Consider the following 20543-nt stretch of genomic DNA (forward strand, 5'->3'; position numbering starts at 1 on the left):
GCCTCATTTGGAAAGAGAGTTGTTGCAGATATAACTAATTTATTTTGTTTTGTTTCGTTTTGTTTTGTTTTTGAGATGTAGTGTCGCTCTTTCACCCAGGCTGGAGTGCAGTGGTGCCATCTCAGCTCACTACAACCTCCACCTTCCAGGTTCAAGTGATTCTCCTGCCTCAGCCTCCTGAGTAGCTGGGATTACAGGCACATGCCAGCATACTTGGCTAATTTTTGTATTTTTAGTAGAGAGACGATTTTGTCATGTTGTTCAGGCTGGTCTTGAACTCCTGATCTCAAGTGATCCGCCCACCTTGCCCTCCCAAAGTGCTGGGATTACAGATGTGATAGTTAAGATACTTGAGTAGTATGGGCCCTAAGTCCAACATGCTTGGTATAAAACAGGAAATTTATTTTTTGTATTTTTTTGAGACAGTGTCTTGCTCTAACTCTGTCACCCAGGCTGGAGTGCAGTGGCATGATCTTGGCTCACTGCAGCCTTGACCTCCCAGGCTCAAATGATTCCCTGCCTCAGCTTCCCAAGTAGCTGGGACTACAGGTGCGCACCACCATGCCCAACTAATTTTTGCATGTTTTGTAGAGTTGGGGTTTTGCCACACTGGGTGGTCCAGGCTGGTCTCGAACTCCTGACCTCAAGTGATCCACCCACCTCGGCCTCCCAAAATATTGGAATTACAGGCGTGAGACACCCTGCCCAGCCATTTAATGTCTTTTTTAGTTTCCTTTGAGACTCCCTGCTTGACCCATGCGTTATTTAGAAGTGTACTGTTTAGTTTCCAAGTGTTTGGAGATGTTCCTATTATCTTTTTGCTTTTGATTTCTAGTTTGATTTCATTATGGTCAAAGAAATATAGCCGGTATGTTTTAGATTATTTTAAATTGTTGCAGCTTCTTTTATGGTCCAGGATATAGTCTATCCATGGACGATTGAAAAGAATGTGTGTTCTGCTGTTGTTATTCTGTAAATGTCCGTTAGATCCTGTTGGTTGACGGTGTTGTTTAATTCTTTTATTGTACCCTTGCTTATTTCTGTGTAATTGTCCTATCAATTGTTGAGAGAGGGGTATTGAAGTCTACTATAATTATGGATTTGAATATTTCACCTTTCAGCTCCTTCAGGCATTGCTTCCCATATTTTGCAACTCTGTGGTTTGCTGCATATACTTTTAGAATTACTATGTCTTCTTGATTTATTGACCGTCTTATTATTATATAATGTCCTCCTATCCACCTTGAGTAATTTTCTTCTTCTTCTTCTTCTTCTTTTTTTGAGAAAGGGTCTTGCTCTGTCACCCAGGCTAGAGTACAGTAATACAATCACAGCTCACTGAAGCCTCAACCTCCTAGGCTCAAACAATTCCCTGTGTCAGCCTCACAAGTAGCTGGGACTACAGGCATGTGCCACCATGCCCAGCTAAATTTTTTTTATTTTTTGTAGAGGTGGGATCTCACTACGCTTCCCAGGCTGGTCTCCAACTTCTGGGCTCAAGCAGTCCTCCCACCTTAGCCTCCCAAAGAACTGGGATTGTAGGCGTGAGCCACCAAGCCCAGCCAGCAATGTCCTTTAAAATTACATATACAATTAGAACCACATCAGACTGTGTTATGATTTTTGCTTCAAACATCCAATGTAGTTTAGAAAACTCAAAAAGGGAAGGCAGGTCTGTCACATTTGCCTTGATTTTTGCCCAGTGTGTTCTTGTTTCCTTGTGGGTGTTCCAGGATTCCTTTTATTGAACAACTGTTTCTGTGGAGAGAACTTCCTTTAGCCATTACTTAGGGTCGCTTGGCCACTAACAAACTCTCCTGCCTTCATGTGAGAATGTTTTGATTTCTCTTTCATTCCTGGAGGGTATTTTTACTGGGTCTAGGACACTGGATTCTTTTCTTCCAGCACTTGAAACCTGTTGCACCATTTCCTTCTGGCTTCCCAGGTTTCTGGGGAGAATTCTGCTGTTATTGGAACTGTTTTTCTCGTTTCCCTCTCATTGATTTCAAGATTGTTCCCTTGTCTTAAGTTTCCAGAAGTTTAATTACGATGTGTCTTGCATGGGGTTTTTTTTTTTGATTTATCATGTTTGGGTTCAGCCAACCTCTGGGTGTGTAGGTTGATGTTTTTAGCCAAATTTGGGATGTTTTCAGTCACTTTTCAAGTAGCTTTTAAGCCCCGCCCCTCTGTCTCCTCCCAGGACTCTGATCACTCAAATGTCATCTTTTTTTATAGTCCCGCAGGTTTCCAAGGTGCTATTCATTTCTCTCTCTCTCTCTCTCCCTCTCTCTTTTTTTCCCCCAGTAGGTTTTCTCCTTTTTTCAGATGGGGCAATTTCTATTTTTCTGTCTTTAAGTTCACTGATTCTTTCCTCTACCCCCAGCCCCTCTGTTCTGCTATTGAGTTCATAAATTACATTTTGAATTTTGGTTACTGGATCTTTCAGTTCTAAAATTTCTATCTGCTTCTTCTTTATAACTTCTATTTCTTTGCTGAGCCGAATGTTTCATTTATTTCAAAAAATCCTTTTCAGGGAGTCCCACCTCTGTCCTTCCAGAGCAGGCACCTGTTCATGGTTTTCTTCATTAACATGCTGTGCTTCCTGGTCTGGGTGTGGTACGTGGCTGTCTGGCAAATGCCGTATGCTTGCACGTCATGTTACGAGAGTCTGGATGTTAATGAAGCCTTGTCTTGTGGCTTCCCCTGATGCTGCTCCCTCAGAGCTAAGGGAGGGCACACAGGTGCCTCCCAAGGGGGGGATTACAAATCCAAGGTCCTCACCTGCGCTCTACTGACACCCAAGAAACAGCTCCCTATTACTGTTCAGTGGGTGGCAGCTCCCAGCATGGTCTCCACTGACAGTGCAGTGGGTTGGCTCATGACTGCCTGACAGAGGTGACAGTCCCGGCTCCCCACTTGGCCTTCTCTGATGCCACCCCAGCAGGTCAGGGGTTGGGTGGGGGTCTGGGGGCCTCACCGCAGCCTGGTGAGGGTGGAGGTCTCGAAGCCTCGGCCCGCCTCTTGGCCTTCTCTGGCGCAGGTGGAGGTGTGGCCACGCAGTTTCCGCGGTGTTTGGCTGCGAGAGAACAATAATTGTCTGCGTTTTCGGTCCCGCTAGTGCCCTTTTCCTGGGGCTTTGGTTTCAGAGCTGGCTTTCAGGGGCTCTTATTGACTGTGTCCCTTGGCCTCTCTGGATTGCTGCTGCTTCAACACCAAGTCTGGGATTCAAGGAGCAAAGAGAAAACCCAAGCAGTCGCCAGCACATCCTGGACCGGCCCCAAAGTGCTGGCAGCTGCCTTCTCCTTTCCAGCTTCCAGGGCCTCCTCAGGCTGGTTGTCTGTGGAATGCCTTGCAGAGGAAGCTTGCAGGTGGACTCGGTGGAACCACTTCATCTTCGGCCACAGTGACTTTTTGAGATAGATGCTATTATCTATGTGTGCTGGGGCCACTGTGACAAAGTCCCATAGGCTGCGTGACTTAAAACCAAGAAATCTATTGTCCCGCAGGTCTGAAATCAAGGCACCAGCAGGGCCGTGCTCCCTCTGAAGCCTGCAGGGGAATTCCACGCCTCTTTCTAGTCCTGGTGGCTCCTGGTCATGCTCCCAGCCTGTAGCACACTCCTCCGCTGTCCACCTTCACATCTGCCTTCTCGCACGTCTCCACGCCTGCTTCTCCCCTGTCTGCATCCTCTCACCAACTCCTCCTGTAAGGACACGTGGGGTCAGGGGCTCACCCACCCCAGCATGACCTCAGCTTCACCAGTCACATCTGCAACGAGCTAATCTCCAAACAAGGCCACATTCGGAGGTCCTAGAGGCGTGGATATCACGCATCATGCTAAGAAGCGGTAGAGCTGGGATCTGAGGACAGACCTTCCCTGCTCCTGCTCCAGTTAGTTTATCCCACTCAACACCTCTGGGACTTGCTCCTGCTCCAGTTAGTTTATCCCACTCAACACCTCTGGGACTCCCCTTCCTCAACCAAATAATTTTCTAAAATATTAATTAAGCGAAGGGAGGTTTTGGAGGCCACACCAATGGATGAGTATTACAGACTGATGTTTCTTTCTTTTGGTTAACTCCGTTTTGTATGCACTTCAGAGCTGATTTACCACAGCGATTTAGTTAGGTCAAGGATCAACATTTCACTGCAGGAGTTTGCAAACCCCAAGCCACAGCACACGCGTGGACCGGGTGGGAAGATTCATTGTGATGAGACCTTCTCCATCCACCTCTCATCGCACCATTGTCTTACGGCCCGTGGTTTTTTTTTTCTTTTTTTCTTTTTGATTTATCATGTTTGGGTTCAGCCAACCTCTGGGTGTGTAGGTGGGAGGATCACTTCAGCCCTGGAGGCAGAGGTTGCAGTGAGGCGAGATCACGCCACTGCACTCAAGCATATGCAACAGAGCAAAACCCTCTCTCAAAAACAGCAACAACAACGAAGAAGTACTTTCATAAGCTACAACATGGATGACCCCTGGAAGCATTATGCTACATGGAAGAAGTGTGACACAAAGGTCACATGTTGGTTCTAAATTTGTAAAGAAAACGTGTACACACACACACACACACACACACACACACACAGGCATCTGGCACCTTTCTCAAGTATGAGAACAATGCAATTCACACATCTTCCAGGCTCTCAAATTATGTTTGCAGTTGCGGTGAAAGGCTTCAACAGTGTTAGGACACTCTTCAGTAGAGATGAGAAAAGTAAGAATTTGTGAGCTAGCTGCAGAATCTGTGGCTGGAACAAAGTGTTGATTCTCCTTGCAAAAGTAAAACGCCTCTGATATGGTTTGGATGTCCCCCGCAAATCTCATGTTGAGATGTAATCCCCAGTGTGGGAGGTGGGGCCTGGTGGGAGGTGTTTGGGTTACAAAGCAGAGCGCTCATGGCTTGGTGCTGTCCTCGTGATAGCATGCTCTCAATATCTGGCTGTTGCAAACTGTGTGAGTGCCCCCCCACTCCGCCCACCCGCCCCTGACCCTGGCTCGCTCTCTCTCTCTCTTGCTCCTGCTTTTCCACATGTGTCATGTCTGCTTTCTCTTCACCTTCCACCATGATTGGAAGCTTCCTCAGGCCTCCCTAGAAGCAGATATGGGCTCTATGCTTCTTGTACAGCTTGCAGAACCATGAGCCAATTAAACCTCTTTTCTTATAAATTATCCAGCCTCAGGTATTTCTTTATAGCAACGTAAGCACAGGCTAATACAGCTTTCATAAGGGTCAAATTCATCATCATGGCACCACTTGGAAGATGTCTGAGAAGCCCCTAGCCCTGTTTAGGCAGGCAGTTAGAAAGGCAAGAAGTAAGTCGTGGAGTGAAAGGGAAGACACCGAGTTCCTGTAGGTGTATGGGTCTGTGTAGGGCTCTCTATTCAGTTCCGTTTGTATACCTGTCTTCTCGGCAATGACACACTCTTTTAATGGCTATAGCTTGATAACAGCTCTTAGCGGCAAGTAGGGCAAGTCCACTCATACTGTTTTCTCAATTTTAGAACATTTTCATCACTCCTAAAAGAAACTGTGAGCAGCGACTGCCTCCCAGCCCTAGGCAACAACTAATCAGCGTTGTTTCCATACATTACCTATTCTGGATACTTCACAACAACTGAACCAACATGTGACTTTTGTGTCACGCTTCTTCCACGTAGCATAATGCTTCCAGGGGTCATCCGTGTTGTAGCATATGAAAGTACTTCTTCGTTGTTGTTGTTTTTGAGACAGGGTTTTCCTCTGTTGCATATGCTTGAATGCAGTGGCGCGATCTCGGCTCACTGCAACCTCTGCCTCCAGGGCTGAAGTGATCCTCCCACCTCAGCCTCCCTAGCAGCTGGGACCACAGGTGTGCGCTCCCATGTTCAGTTAGTTTTCGTATTCTTTGCAGAGATGGGGTTTCACCATGTTGCATAGGCTGGTCTCAAACTCCTGAGCTCAAGTGAGCTCAGTGCTTAGGTTGGGTCCGAATGGATTTACCTCCAGACCTGGAGGCAGAACTAGCCTTCCTGCTTCAAGTGGCAGAATTCTATCCATGTCAGCCAGTGTGAAGGTTCTGGGTGGCCCCCCGAAGCTGTTCTTCCTCCTTTCTCAGGACTCCACAGGGCTAACGTGCATGGCTCTGGGCACCTGAGTTGTGTTTCCTGGACCCACCAGATCTAAGCGGGTCAACATCAGAAACTGTGCTTGTTCATGTATTTATCCTCAGCATCTTGCAGATGATCTGTGCATATGAAGCATAGTTACATATTTGTTGAACTGAATTCAATAGCCTTCATTATATTGATTCTGCCTCTCAGATGTCTAATTAAATCTATACCCATAACCATATCATGATGGTCCAGATTAGAAACGTCATCAGGCGCCATGTCTGCTACCTAGAGTGTCTCTTAATTTCCGCAGATGCAGAGCTGCAAATTTTTCTTGCTCTACTGAGCACTCCTACGTTTGATTTATTCATCTGGCATTTTGGGGTGAAGACAAGACAGTGTTATTGTTTGCTCTTTGTGCTTTTCTTTAAAATGTTTCTTTGCTGGCTGGGTGTGGTGGTTCATGCCTGTCATCACAGCACTTTGGAAGGCCCAGGCAGGCTTGCTTGAGGTCAGGAGTTCAAGACCAGTCTGGGCAACATAGTGAGACCCTATCTCTACAAATCAAATAAAATAGGTCGGATGCCGTGGCTCATGTCTGTAATCCCAGCACCTTGGGAGGCCGAGGCAGGCAGATCACCTGAAGTTATGAGTTCGAGACCAGCCTGACCAACGTGGAGAAACCCCATCTCTACTAAAAATACAAAAATTAGCCAGGTGTGGTAGTATATGCCTATAATCCCAGCTACTTGGGAGGCTGAGGCAGGAGAATCGCTTGAACCTGGGAGGCAGAGGCTGCGGTGAGCCGAGATCATGCCATTGCACTCCAGCCTGGGCAACAAGAGTGATACTCTGTCTCAAAAAAATAAATAAATAAAATAAACAAACAAGTAAAATAAAATAGCGAGGCGTGGTGGAGTGCCATCTGTGGTCCCAGCTACTTGGGAGGCTCAGTGGGAGGATCGCCTGAGCCCTGGAGGTCAAGGCTGCAGTGAGCCAAGATCACACCACTGCACTCCAGCCTGGGTGACATAGTGAGATCCTATTTCTCAAAACAACAAATAAAATAAAAATATTTATTTGTGATCCATCTAAACCTATATGAATTTCTGTACTCTTATTTATGTTTTCTTTTGTTTTTACTTTTGTGTATTTATTTATTTATTTATTTTTAAAAACGAGGCCTCATTCTGTCGCCCAGGCTGGAGTGCAGTCACTGCAGCTTCAAACTCCTGGGTGCAGGCAATCCTACAGTTTCAACCTCCGGAGTAGCTGGGACTAAGGCACATGCTACCACACTCAGCTAACTTTTTAAATTTTCTTTTTTTTTTTTTTTTTTTTTTTTTTGAGACGGAGTCTCGCTCTGCCACCCAGGCTGGAGTGCAGTGGCCGGATCTCAGCTCACTGCAAGCTCCGCCTCCCGGGTTAACGCCATTCTCCTGCCTCAGCCTCCCGCGCCCGCCACCGCGCCCGGCTAGTTTTTTTTTTTGTACTTTTTAGTAGAGACGGGGTTTCACCGTGTTAGCCAGGATGGTCTCGATCTCCTGACCTCGTGATCCGCCCGTCTCGGCCTCCCAAAGTGCTGGGATTACAGGCTTGAGCCACCGCGCCCGGCCACTTTTTAAATTTTCTTGTAGTGATGGGATCTCACTATATTGCCTAGGCTGGTCTCTAAATCCTGGCCTTGAGCGATCCTCCTGCCTTGGCCTCCCAAAGTGCTGGGATTACAGGCATGAGCCATCATGCTCAGTTTATTCATGTTTCCAATTGTCCTCCCGTCTTCTAGAGGGAAGTTAATAAAACTTTGATATTTGAATTTTTACTTAATGATTCATGTGGCATACTGAGTATGAAAATGATCTTCCTCCCTAAAATCCATCATTTTTTCTCTCCATGAAAGTTTAACTATGCCAAATACTGTTTTGAATTTCATAGTTCCATATCCCCTAAGCAGAACCCAGTCTGACTTCTCTCTCTTTTTTTCCCCTGCCTCTGAGTCAACTATGAGAAATGATTCTGACTCATAAAATTAATATATCTATAAAACAAATGGCAGTTGTAACCCCCTCCTGAAGATGACTCCTTGGGTTTCCACACTTTTTGGATTGGACTTGATTTCCTTGACATCATTTTCAGAGCCTCCTGCGGTTTTGCCCCACATATGCCTCAGACCCGTGCAAATCAAGTCCTAGATTTCCTGGCTGTTTTTACTCTAACACAGAATATAAACGTGCATGTTAGACATAAGCCCTTAACAATGCCTAGTGTTATTACTTCTGTCAAGAAGGAAAGATTGAACGAAACAATGGAGAATCAATAATCCCAGGTTGGGCGTGGTGGCTCACACCTGTAATCCCACCACTCTGGGAGGCTGAGGCGGGCAGATCACCTGAGGTCAGGAGTTCAAGACCAGCCTGGCCAACATGACAAAACCCCATCTCTATTAAAAAATACAAAAATCAGCTGGGTGTGGTGGCTCATGCCTGTAATCCCAGCTACTCAGGAAGCTGAGACAGGAGAATTGCTTGAACCCCGGGAGGTGGAGGTTGCAGTGAGCCAAGATCGCACCCCTGCACTCCAGCCTGGGTGACAGAGTGAAACTCCTTCCAAAAAAAAAAATCCCCAAAGGTCTGTGATCCTTTCATTAATAAGATAGAATCCCATAATTCTTTATTGGTTTAAATGTTATCTTCATCAGAAGTTATGTTTGAAGGATCAGACCTAAATACAAACCATCTGATAATGATAGCTCTGGGCTAAACTGCAGGGCTTGCGGAACCGAATGTCATCTGAAGGAACTCAAGTTGGGGACGTTTCCCAACACAGTGATCCTAGAGACAGTAGAGGGCACTACAGGCAAATATTAAACTAAAAAGTAAATGTCCCATCAGGAAACTTAACCTGGAGTATTAGGTGTCGTAGGTAACACAACGCTGTAAAATTTCTCATGCTCAGAGCTAAGTGAGTGTTTTTTGATTAAGTTCTTAATGTTGTAGAGCTCTACTATTCAAATGGCAGACACCAACCACATATGTGTATTTACATTTAAATGAACGAAAATGTAGTAAAATTTAAAATTCAGCTCTTCAGTTGTAAGCCACATTTCTCGTGCTCAATAGATACGTGGCTAGTGGCTACCATATAGGGCGGTGCGGGCATAGAACATTTCTGTCATCACAGAAAGTTCTAGTAGCACTGCTGAAGTCTCAGTTTCCATTATATATTACAATAGAAGGGGATTAGAATATGCCAGCTCAAGATATGCCACTTTGGCGTAAAGATGATTTTGAACTGGAAGGCAATTGAGAAAAAGTAGACACCAGGAAGGCTCTTTGCCCTCCCCCCTCTGCCTAAAAGCTGGGCGTAAATTTCTCTCATGAGGGTGTCCCCATCTCTCATACCAGGAAGAGAAGAACAGCATTATCCGTGACGATGGAGAGAGCACCAGGATGCATCTGCGTGAACTAGCTTTACTAAATAACCCTTCCCTTCTGTTCGTTTTCCTCATATGCTCACCTTTCCACAGTTTACCACCTCTAGAAGCCCAAACTCTTTTTCCTTTGTCTTGTCATGTCTCCACAATTTATAGCCCTTTGTTAAAAGGGCATAGAACCCCAGCCCCATGGTTTTTGTTGTTTGTTTTTTTGTTTTTTGGGTTTGTTTTGGTTTTTGGTTTTTGTGTTTTTTTGAGACAGAGTCTTGCTCTGTCGCCCAGGCTGGAGTGCAGTGGCACAATCTTGGCTCATTGCAACCTCTGCCTCCTGGGTTCGAGCAATTCTCCTGCCTCAGTCTCCTGAGTAGCTGGGATTACAGGTGTATGCCACCACGCCTGGCTGATTTTGGTATTTTCAGTGGAGATGGGGTTTCACCACGTTGGCCAGGCTGGTCTCAAGCTCGTGACCTCAGGTGATCTGCCCTCCTCAGACTCACAAAGTGCTGGGATTACAGGTGTGAGCCACCGCCCCCGGCTCCCAGCCCCATGTTTAACTGCTCCTGTGCATCCTCATTTCTTTCCTGTGAAGTCCTCCATGCACACAAAAAATTAAAACATATTAAAATATTAACATGAAGGTCAGGTGCAGTGGCAGTCTGATGTAGGAGAAAATGAATAAGAATACCCCGACAGCACCACATACACGTGTGAGGAACATGGGAAGGGCCGTGGTCGTCTGAGATGCTGATAACGAATCGCTCCCCGGCCCCAGCACGGTGACAGTGACGTGTGGAGCTGCAGTGGGAGTGCAGTTGCAGAGGCAGCTCTGTGCTCCTCCAGGGGCCCTGCCTGTGTCTCCCCCACCGCCCCTGAGGGTGCTGCCTCTGCTGCAACTGACAGCTGAGAGAGAAGCATCCCAGTCGCGGCCAAGCAGATCCATAACTGCATCAACATTTTCGCTGATCATTTGTGCTTTTGAAATAGATGATGAATCATGGCAATCACTCAGAAAATAGACGACTTAATTTTTATGGGTAACAACATGTACCTTTGTGCTTCTGCCTTTCAAAAAAGCCCCCAGGGGAACGAAGTCTACCCAAGCCAGACCGGTTTTTCCTTAAGTCTGAAAGATAAAGTTTGCCTGATCCTGGAAATAAATTTTGTTTTTTCCTCTGGCTGTATCCAGTAACCATATTCTCCTTCATCATAAAGCTGAAAATGATGGGTAAGGTGTGACAACAAAGACACTGTCTCCCGGTTTTCACTAGGCAGGAAAAGCAGCACCTCCCACGAACGTAATTAAATTAATAAGAATGCAATTATTTGTCAGTGTTTTGCTAATTCCAGTCCCTTTGTGCTTACTCAATGTTTGGTTTCTTTTCTTCAGTAATTCCCCTTAATTCTGAAAAATTACAGTCATGCTCATAGAGACAGAGAGTGAAATTGTGGGACCAGGGACTGGGGGAGGGAAGAACCAGGGAGTCGGCGTTTTATGGGTACAGGGTTTCTGATTAAAATAATGAAAAGTTCTAGAGGTGGACGGTGGTGATGGTTGCACAACAGTGTGAAGGCAGTTCATGCCACTGAACTGTATGTACACTTAAAACTGATTAAAATGCTAACATTTATCTTATGTATATTTTACCACAATAATAAAATAATTTTTAAAAATCAGTCTGGGTGCAGTGGCTCATGCCTGTAATCCTAGAACTTTGGGAGGCTGAGGTGGGAGGATTGCTTGAGGCCAAGAGTTCAAGACCGGTCCAGTCAACATAGCAAGACCCTGTCTCTAAATTAAAAAAAAAAAAAAAAAAAATCAAACTGCACTAAATACACCGAAAGGCTATTTTGTACAAGAAAATGCGCTCAAAAGAAATTGAGCAGGTCCGGGTGCCTTCCCTGCCAGGCCCTGAGAACCAGGTGGGGCAGATCTGGTTTGCGGCTCTCCACCCGGGGAGCCAACACCTGCCAGGGCACATGCTCCGCGGTTCTGCTGAATCAAGCTGCAGCCAAGGGTTTCCCCAGATTTGTCCTTGTCTAAAACTACGAGAAACCTGGGGATCATGGGCCTGCAAATAAATACGTAGGAGGCGTCCCACGTGACAGGAGAGGTGGCCTGGCAGAAACGTGGACAGGGAAAATGCAGAGAAATTCTGTCGAGAACCAAAACGCTTAGACCAAGCTTGTCCAGCCCGAGGCCCACGGGCCACATGTGGCCCAGGAGGGCTTTGAATGAGGCCCAACACAAATTCGTAAACTTTCTTAAAACGTTCTGAGTTTTTTAGCTCATCAGCTGTCTTTTGTGTTAGTGCATTTTATGTGTGGCCCAAGACAATTCTTCCAATGGGGCCTCCAGAGCCAAAAGATCGGACACCCCCGGCTTGGACAAAAGGAGCAAAGCAAGGCCAGAAAGAGGTCGCTCAGGGTCCCCCTTCCTGAGCAGGCTCCTGGCATGCCATGTCTCCCCATAAACTCGGCCCCAGAGATCAATTTTGGGAACTTGGCCTGAACCATTTCTGTGGAGGGCATCTTCCCACAGGCCATGGGAAAGTACTGAGAGGAACTCCTGAGCACCGCGGGAAAACGGAAAACGTAAGCAGAGTCCCCAGAGGGGCCAGGGTTTTAGGGCCAGCGTGCTCAGGAACTTTGAGAATGTGGCCTCAGGCCGGGTACACAGAGCACAGCTAGGGGGGAGACTGGGCTGGGATTAGGAGAAGGTTCTGGAGACAGAGCTGGACTTCCATCACGAACCCATGGACCTCACCACCAGCTACCCACTCCCTGGGATGAGAAGATGCTCTTTTGCTTTTAATTTTGTGTTATGCCTGGTCACACATGTCCTCTCTTATCTATGATCGAATGGCTAATCTTTAGTCTATGTGACCTCCGCTTGGATATAGCAAGATCAAGTTTCAATCACAAAGAAAATGTAAGTTCTACCATCTGTTTCTGAATATTGTTGCTGAAGAATGAGGTGCCAGGCCTTTCACACGGAGACTGAAGCTGAGGGGCCAACCAGCACCAGACCTACCTCACTGCCCGGAGCAGGCGGAAGCCACACACAGGACTGGCCACAGGAGGAACAATGAGAGCTTGAGTCACAACATTCAGAGCAAGAAAGGCCACGGATACCAAACCCCACCTCCTAACTTTACACATGAGAAAGCAGAGGGAGGCTGAGAGGGGAGGATCGCTTGAGCCCAGGAGTTTGAGGTTACAGTGAGCTTTGATTTCCCCTCTGGACTCCAGCCAGGGGTGACAGAGTGAGACCCTGTCTCAAAAAAGAAAGAAAAAATAAGAAAAATAATCACATATCCCTTTTGTTAGCAGAGCGTAAACTAAAACCCACAGCCCCCAATTCCTAGTTGGACCTTCTTTCCTCTACCCCAGACCTCACCTGTCGGATTTTTGTTTGGGGTGCTATCTGCCTATCTACTTTTTCTTTATTCTTTCTTTTTTTTTGAGACAGAGTCTCACTCGGTCGACCAGGTTGGAGTGCAGTGGCATGATCTCAGCTCACTGCAGCCTCCACCTCCCAGGTTTAAGCGATTCTCCCGCCTCAGCCTCCTGAGTAGCCGGGACTACAGGCATCCGCCACCATGCCTGGCTAATTTTTGTGTTTTTAGTAGATATGGGTTTCAGCATGTTGGCCAGGGTGGTTTCAAACTCCTGACCTCAGCTGATCCACCTGCCTCGGCCTCCCAAAGTGCTGAGATTACAGGCATGAGCCACTGTACTCAGCCTTCTGCCTTTTTATCCCTTTTTCACGCTTGGTGGCTGTATTGGAGAGGCTTCTCCAGAACAACAGAACCAGTAGGGTGTGTGTGCATGCAAGTGCATGTGTGTGTGCATGTGTTGAGAAAGATTTAAGGAATTGGCTCACGCAATCATGCAGGCTGGCAGATGCACAGTCTGTAGGGCAGGGGCCAGGCTGGGGGCCAGGGAGCCTGAAGCAGTCTGCAGCCAGAGCTCCCTGCTTCTAAGGAAAGGTGGTTCTTTTCTCTTAAGACCTTCAGCGGATTGGATGAGGCCCACCCCCATTGTGAAGGATAATTTGCTTTACTCAAAGTCAACTGATTTAAATGTTAATCTCATCTTAAAAATGCCTTCACAGCAATTTTCATATGTGTCTGACCAAATATCTGGTTGCTGTGTCCCAGACAAATTGACCATAGGATTAACCATTACAGCAGGAAGCCCTCCTTCCCTCCCACCCAGCCAGCCCCAGGGCTTTTACCCTCCTGTGTCCTTTGCCCCAGCAATAGCTGGCTTTGCAGAGGGGAAAAGCGCTCCCCTCCCAGGAGTCGGTGCACTTTGAGAGAAGAGCAAGATTTTAAAATACAGCTTCAGAAACAGTAGCTATGAAACTGCAGCACATGCAAGTATTTCCCTGTTGCTTTGTTGCTTTGGGTTCGTTTTGTTTTTACCTCAAAATCAAACTTGCAGCCGGGAGTGGTAGCTCATGCCTGAAATCTCAGCACTTTGGGAGGCTGAGGCAGGACGATCCTTTGAGGCCAGGAGTTTGAGACCAGCCTGGGAAGCATAGCAAGCCCCTTGTCTCTAAAAAAAAAAAAGCAGTTAAAAATTAACCAGGCATGGTGGCACATGCCTGCAATTGTAGCTACTCAGGAAGCTGAGGCAGGAGGATCGCTTCAACCTGGGAGACGAAGGTTGCAGTAAGCCAAGATTGTGCCACTGCATTCCAGCCTGGGTGACAGAGTCAGGCTCTGTCTTAGAAAAAAATTTTTTTAAAAATTGTTTTTAATGGAAGTTTTAAAAAAGGAAATCATTTATAATAGTCCTGTATGTTAAAACAAAGCTTCCTTGAAGTATCGATTTGCTTTCAATAAAATTAATTGAACTTTTGCTTTTTATAATAATTCTATAATGTTTCTGACTTTTCTCTCTTGAGAAGGCCTGAGATGATAACTCTCTCCTTCAGCTTTTTTGTCAGCTCTTGTAACTTTTTTCCTCTGGTTTCAATTTGACTGTTATGGCCTAAGGCTGAAATGTTTTATCTTGAAGGTCAAAACAGAAAACATTGTTTTCCTCCATTCTGTACTCTAGGCTTTTTTTGATATGTCTAAATTTTCAGTGTAATCAAGAAACTTCTCATGCTGTTCCTAAGAGTCATGTATTCCCCTGGTATACTCATAACCTTGAACACACTCTTCCTGTGTCTGATTAAATTCCAGTACTTTTTCATCAAACTTGACTTCCAGGTTATCTAAGTGGGCTTCTCATAAGGAGAAGCAGTCACTGCAGAAGATTTTTCTTTGCTTTTTTGGTAACTGGCTTAAGAGACAAGATTTTATAATTCTGATGCTGTCTTTATTAGGTTTTTGAATGCACAAACTGAAATGTAAAAGGGTCAAGGTTTTTACATCCATATTACCTTCTGTATTGTCTTTCAAGTCTTTTGATTATTACTTTTGTTAAGTAAGTAACTGTTATTTTACAATAACCTGTGCTTCTGTTTGGATCAGATGTTTTGAGCCTTTTAACATCTTTAATAAACGTCCTCATAATCAAAATCCTAAATTAAGTCTCTGAGGTAGTCTTATTGCTGGGCTTATTAAAACTATAAAAATTAATTGCTGCAAGGTTGTAGAACCTTTTTTTTTTTTTTGAGACGGAGTCTCGCTCTGTCGCCCAGGCTGGAGTGCAGTGGCCGGATCTCAGCTCACTGCAAGCTCCGCCTCCCGGGTTCCCGCCATTCTCCTGCCCCAGCCTCCCGAGTAGCTTGGACTACAGGCGCCCACCACCTCGCCCGGCTAGTTTTTTGTATTTTTTAGTAGAGACGAGGTTTCACCGTGTTAGCCAGGATGGTCTCGATCTCCTGACCTCGTGATCCGCCCGTCTCGGCCTCCCAAAGTGCTGGGATTACAGACTTGAGCCACCGCGCCCGGCCTTTTTTTGTTGTTGTTTTTGAGATGGAGTCTCACCCTGTTGCTCAGCCTGGAGTGCAATGGCAAGATCCCGGCTCATTGCAACCTCCGGCTCCCAGGTTTAAGTGATTCTCCTGCCTTAGCCTCCCGAGTAGCTGGGATTACAGGCACGTGCCACCATGTTCTGGCTAATTTTTTGTATCTTTAGTAGAGACAGGGTTTCACCATATTGGCCAGGCTGGTCTTGAACTCCTGACCTATGATCCGCCCACCTCGGCCCCCAAAGTGCTGGGATTACAGGCACGAGCCGCAGAGCCCGGCTGTAGAACCTTTTCACAGCTTCCAGTCAGACCATGAACTCCAATATCACGACTTCTGGCCTGATAATTACATTTACTGGAAGCAAATCAGCTGAAGAACTCCCTTAGCCCCTTGAGAGAGTACTTATCAGGGTCTATTAACTAATTTTCGTGCTGTTAAGTTGCAGGGCCTTGACTCCTGGGTACACATATCACATCTAAAGAAGGCACTGACTCCTACCAGAAACTGGCACCAAACTGAAGTTGACCAAAGCCTCACCTTTAGATCCGGGCAAAGGTGACACTCAAAGTAAACTGCTTTCATAAAACACAGGGACAGGCCTATATTCAAAAACATTAAGGTTCATTTAATAATTTTGCCTTTATTTGAAATAATGTAATTTATTCTATGCCTAGATACTAAATAATTTGAAGGTTTAATTTTTTTCTATCATCTGCAAAACTAGGCAGGGCTTGTGACCTTTTTATTTAAAATATTGTTAGTTCCTTGTGTTTGTTGTACTTCCAGAATTTGAACTATACAATCCCTCCAGGCCCAGCATGAGATTGTAAGGGCCAATTCTGAGGAATAAAATTAATTCAGATCCTCCAAAGCAAGGATGGGCACAGAGATGCCTCAGCAGCTTAACAAAATGCTTGTGTTTTGTATAGCTAATTGCTACGAACAGATTATGGTGGCTCAATGCACATAATTTATAAATAAGTCAATTTTGTTACCTTGTCTTTTGACTTTTGGTTTTTGGCTCTTATGTTGCTTAAAAGAGATTTGAAGGCTAATGAGTGCCTGCTCACTTCCATTCCATTGGCTTAGACTATTTAAATGGCTGTAAGTCTTTGAGGGGGCCTCACGGTGAGCTGGTTTGCGGTTCAAGGCAGAGGCCGCGCCTGGAGCAGAAAGGCACCTGACTGCCACGCTGGGGGCAAATAGTGGGCCTCGGCACTCCACCTGCCGGCAAAATCATTTTCTATAACGCCGCATGCCTGAAAATGGGCCAATAAACACAAACCAGACCCAAACCCTTGTTAACTCTTCAACCTGCCTTCCAGCCGAACTCTCTTAGGCCAGAGCTGGGGCCAGGCCGGTTTGGGCGTCGCGCTTGTCAATCATCTAGAACCGGGTGTGATTGAGCGAGTTGGGATCCCACTTCCGACAGCGGCGCGGGGGCGGTCGGGAAACCGGAAAAAGCTTCCAATGACTGTGTTTCCGGCGGCGGCGCGGGGGCAGCTGGGAACCCGGAATGCTGCCCGATGGCCCTGAGTCCTCGCTGTGGGGCAATCCGGGCTTGCAGGCGAGGTAAGGTCGACTCCATTTGGCCCGGGGATGGTCACACGGGCGGGGGCCGGGGCTGCAGTCGCCGCCACGGCTGTTGTCGCGTTGCTCTCGGCCGCACTCGCACTGTACAGGCCACCACTGGACGCAGGTACCCGACCGCAGACCGCCTCTGCTGGCTCGGTGGGGAGGCGTCGCCGGGGGGCAGCCCGCGCGCTGGGGCAGGGCGCCGTGTGGCCTGCGGGGCGGGGTAGGGAAAGGCGGGAGGCCTCCTGGAACGGCGCTGTGACGGCTGGGCGCGGCTTGGGGTGACGGGAGCCTCTGCGCGGGGTGACAGACGGGCAGAAGGTGGCACCGGGGCTGGAGCCCGTGCCCGTCCCGGGAGCGGGCGTGAGCGGCGGAGCCCGCGCGGCGGCCGGGGAACGGGGGGCCGAGGGCCGGTAGGAGGACCCTGGGGCGCCGTGGGGCGCTGGTCGGATCCGTCTGCTCTGCTGTGTCCCCGCTCCCGGTCTGGGAAAGATGCTCGCCAACTCCGGACTTGCTGTTTGGTCCGAGGTGGAGACGGGGGCCCTCCTGGGGTCCAGGGACGCGGCGGGCGTGCAGGCGAGCTGCCCGGCTGAGCGGGCTTCGCGCACACCAGGAGCAGGGCTGCGTCAACATCCCCAGCTTGAAGCCCCAGTGCCACTGTCCAAGTACAGACCCTCCACGTCCTTGGACGAGAGGGACTGGATACTACGACGCTAGGACCGCAGAAAAGGACTCGACCAGCCAGGCCTCCTTCGCCCGCCCCGTGCCAGGGTGTGTATGTGCGTGCAGGAGGTCCCTTGGGGAGGGAGGCTCACCTGAGTCATCCCCAGAACCTGGAGCGCTGACCAGATGCCCCCGAGGGCTCTGCCCTGGCCTTGGCTGGTCCTTGCACGCTGAGATGCCTTTTCAAATAGAACGGATTATGTAGACAGAATGTAAGCAGGAGCTGAGCAAGTGCTTGGAGCCCCATCTCTTCATAGGGTTTTTTCTCTTTCTGTTTGCCTTGTGGGTATTGGTGTATCTAACGTATTTTATATAGGAAGTAGCTCTTGTATATCTCATTTCTCATAAGGACAGATTGGTGTTATCCATCTTGGTATAGAAGATAAATAGAAGCTCAGAGAAAGTGACTTAGCCAGGATTCTCCAGCCAGTAAGTGGCCGAAATGGTTAAATGCACCATTTGTTGCTGTAGTCGTTAGACAGATTTTACCTTGTGTATATGTTGGGAATCGTCAGAGTTTTGGCTTTTTGTTTTCATCACACACTCCGAATGCACTGGGTGGCGCTGAGAGGGTACTCTACACTGTACCTCAGTCACACCAGCAGGGAGGCTTGTTAACACCACTTTAATTAGAGATTTATTTGTAGCTCTTTACCTTAAATTCACACACCATGATTAGTAGCAAGATTTTTCATTGCACTTGGTTGAGCATTTATTATCAGACTGATTTGCTAAACATTTACGAAAAGCCATGTAGAGCTGTATATTACTGACTTCCCATCCAGGCTTTAGGGAATATTTCAGTTACCTTAGGAATTGTTGTTAGATGCTCTGAATTAGTTATAATTCACATTAATTTAAAGTACTTTTTTTTTTAGGTAGAATTTTCTAGTACTAAAAGCACTTTTAGCACAAAGCAGCAATGATAGTCTTCCCCAGACATGCTTCCTTAAAACAAAAGCCAAACAGATATGACCTGTTCTTCCAGACTCAGAATTGTGCTGAAGAGTTACTGAATGGGATAAATCTGAAGCCACCCATTGTCAAGGCCTTTTTATCCTTCAGAGCTTTGATGTTTATATGTAAATGTTTCTGTGGATAAGTTCAAATGGTGACGTCAGTAAGCCAGCTGGAACTTGCCTCACTGCCAAATGCTGGGAAGTGTAGTTGACCTGCTTTGGCCCTTTTGCTAACGGAAGCTGTTTATCTTAGGTGAACGCTGGTGAGCAGCCTGGATTTTACTTGGCGTTAATACAATTCTAGTTAAGTGAAAATGCTGTACTTCTTATTTTGCCTTAAAATGGCAGCATTTTACACCTATTATGTGCCCACAAAAATAAAAACAAAAACATGGCAGCACTTTGGTAAAATAGTGTCTCGTGGCCTGGCTTGTTACTACCCATAGCATCTGCACAGATTTCTCTCTGGGCCCCAGTTTCCTTCTCTGTAAAAGAAAGATAAACTGGCTGTTAGTGAGGAGAGTGAATCGCGATGTCTTTACTTCATCGAATAGTTATCAAGTGTCTTGTTCTGTGCCAGGCTGTGTTCGAGGCGATAGAGTCCCATATGGAAGCAGTCAGTGTTGCAGTGTGCGGAAGGTGCCACATTTCCTGCGGGCACACAGTAGGGTGGTGATTCTCCACCAGTCCAGACGTAAGAACTTCCTTCTTATGTCCAGGTCAACCCCTACCATGTAGGTTGTCTGTGTGCTTGAAAGGTTTCAGAACCCCACATGTAATAAAAGTTACTTTTGGTATCACTTTGAATTTTTAAAATTATATAGCAAAAAAGTTACTATCAATTATGTTATGGTTTTAAAATAATTTTAAGCTAGCTTACATTTGAGAACCATTGTTCTCATGTGTAAGTCTTTAAATATTCAGTTTCTGGATGATGCTGCTTGTTCTCCAGGTTCTTAGACCCAGCCCTTACAGTAGCATCATGGCCAGGGAACTGGGAATCTGACAAAGTCTTCAGATTTCACAACGTAACAGGAGGAGGAGGCGACTCCCGCTGATGGGTTAATCAAGTTGCTATGAAGGTGATTTGCACATTTTGGGCTCCAAAACACTACCTTCTATATAAGATGAAAGAATAGCTCAAAACAGGATTTACCCCCATGTTTTCTTTCTAGGTATTATAAAGATTGCTATGTGGATGTAGTGTGTTTTCACAAAATCAGAGTTGACATTTTTGGCTTGTGTTAAATGGGACTTTAATGCTTAACCTACTGTAAATCTGCCTTAGAAAGTGGCCCATATTTGTATATGGTATTTGATGTTAAGTCCCCTGATATCTTGCCATTTTAATAAGGCTTACCTTGAAGTGGAAGAAAAATTGTATGTGTTCTTGTCATTATTTGAATAACAATAAAAATCATTATTTGCTTTAAAACCTGTAGGCTTTAAGCATATCCATGCCTGGACTAGCACATCTCCTCTTTCATAACCAAAAAGATCAAAAAGGTACTATCCCAGTACCCCTGTGCCAAAGCACTGGGAGGACTTTCAGCAAAGTGTGGTGCAGAAGGGAAGCTGTTCCGCTCTGAGGAGCAGGTGTGGAGAGGACAAGCACTTGGAACACAGCACACCTGGGGGCTCTGGCGCTGCAGCTGTGGCCCTGAGGCGGCCCGGCCCTGCCCTCCTGGGGGGGTGTTGGGCGACACTGGTTGCACGGGGGCAGCAGTGCTCTCCTCCACCCGACAGGTGCTCCACCTCGACTCGCGGATGCAGCCTAATCTTGTGTCAAATCCTTTTTGGTAATGTGTGGGTTGTTTCAACTATGAGGC

General features: G+C 46.7%; 1 protein-coding gene across 19 annotated transcripts in view; it reads left to right on the forward strand.

Moving 5' to 3' along the window:
• NAXD (NAD(P)HX dehydratase) overlaps positions 1–20543 on the forward strand; it is a 64615-nt gene that overhangs the window by 21400 nt on the left and 22672 nt on the right. For 7 of the 19 annotated variants that reach the window (XR_013407737.1, XR_013407738.1, XR_013407739.1 and 4 more), the window contains exon 1: positions 16959–17156. The exons of 4 other annotated variants lie outside the window; for them this stretch is intronic. Coding sequence is in view for 5 of the 15 variants with exons in the window: in XM_077974017.1 (XP_077830143.1) it covers positions 17057–17156 (100 nt within the window). In the remaining 10 variants the exon portion in view is untranslated. Of the gene's footprint in view, positions 1–16958; positions 17804–20543 lie in introns of those variants that run through there. 8 more of the 19 variants (XR_013407743.1, XR_013407741.1, XR_013407742.1 and 5 more) reach the window with 3 other exon arrangements.

Source organism: Macaca mulatta, chromosome 17, assembly GCF_049350105.2.
Source record: "Macaca mulatta isolate MMU2019108-1 chromosome 17, T2T-MMU8v2.0, whole genome shotgun sequence".
Classification (NCBI taxonomy): Eukaryota; Metazoa; Chordata; class Mammalia; order Primates; family Cercopithecidae; genus Macaca; species Macaca mulatta.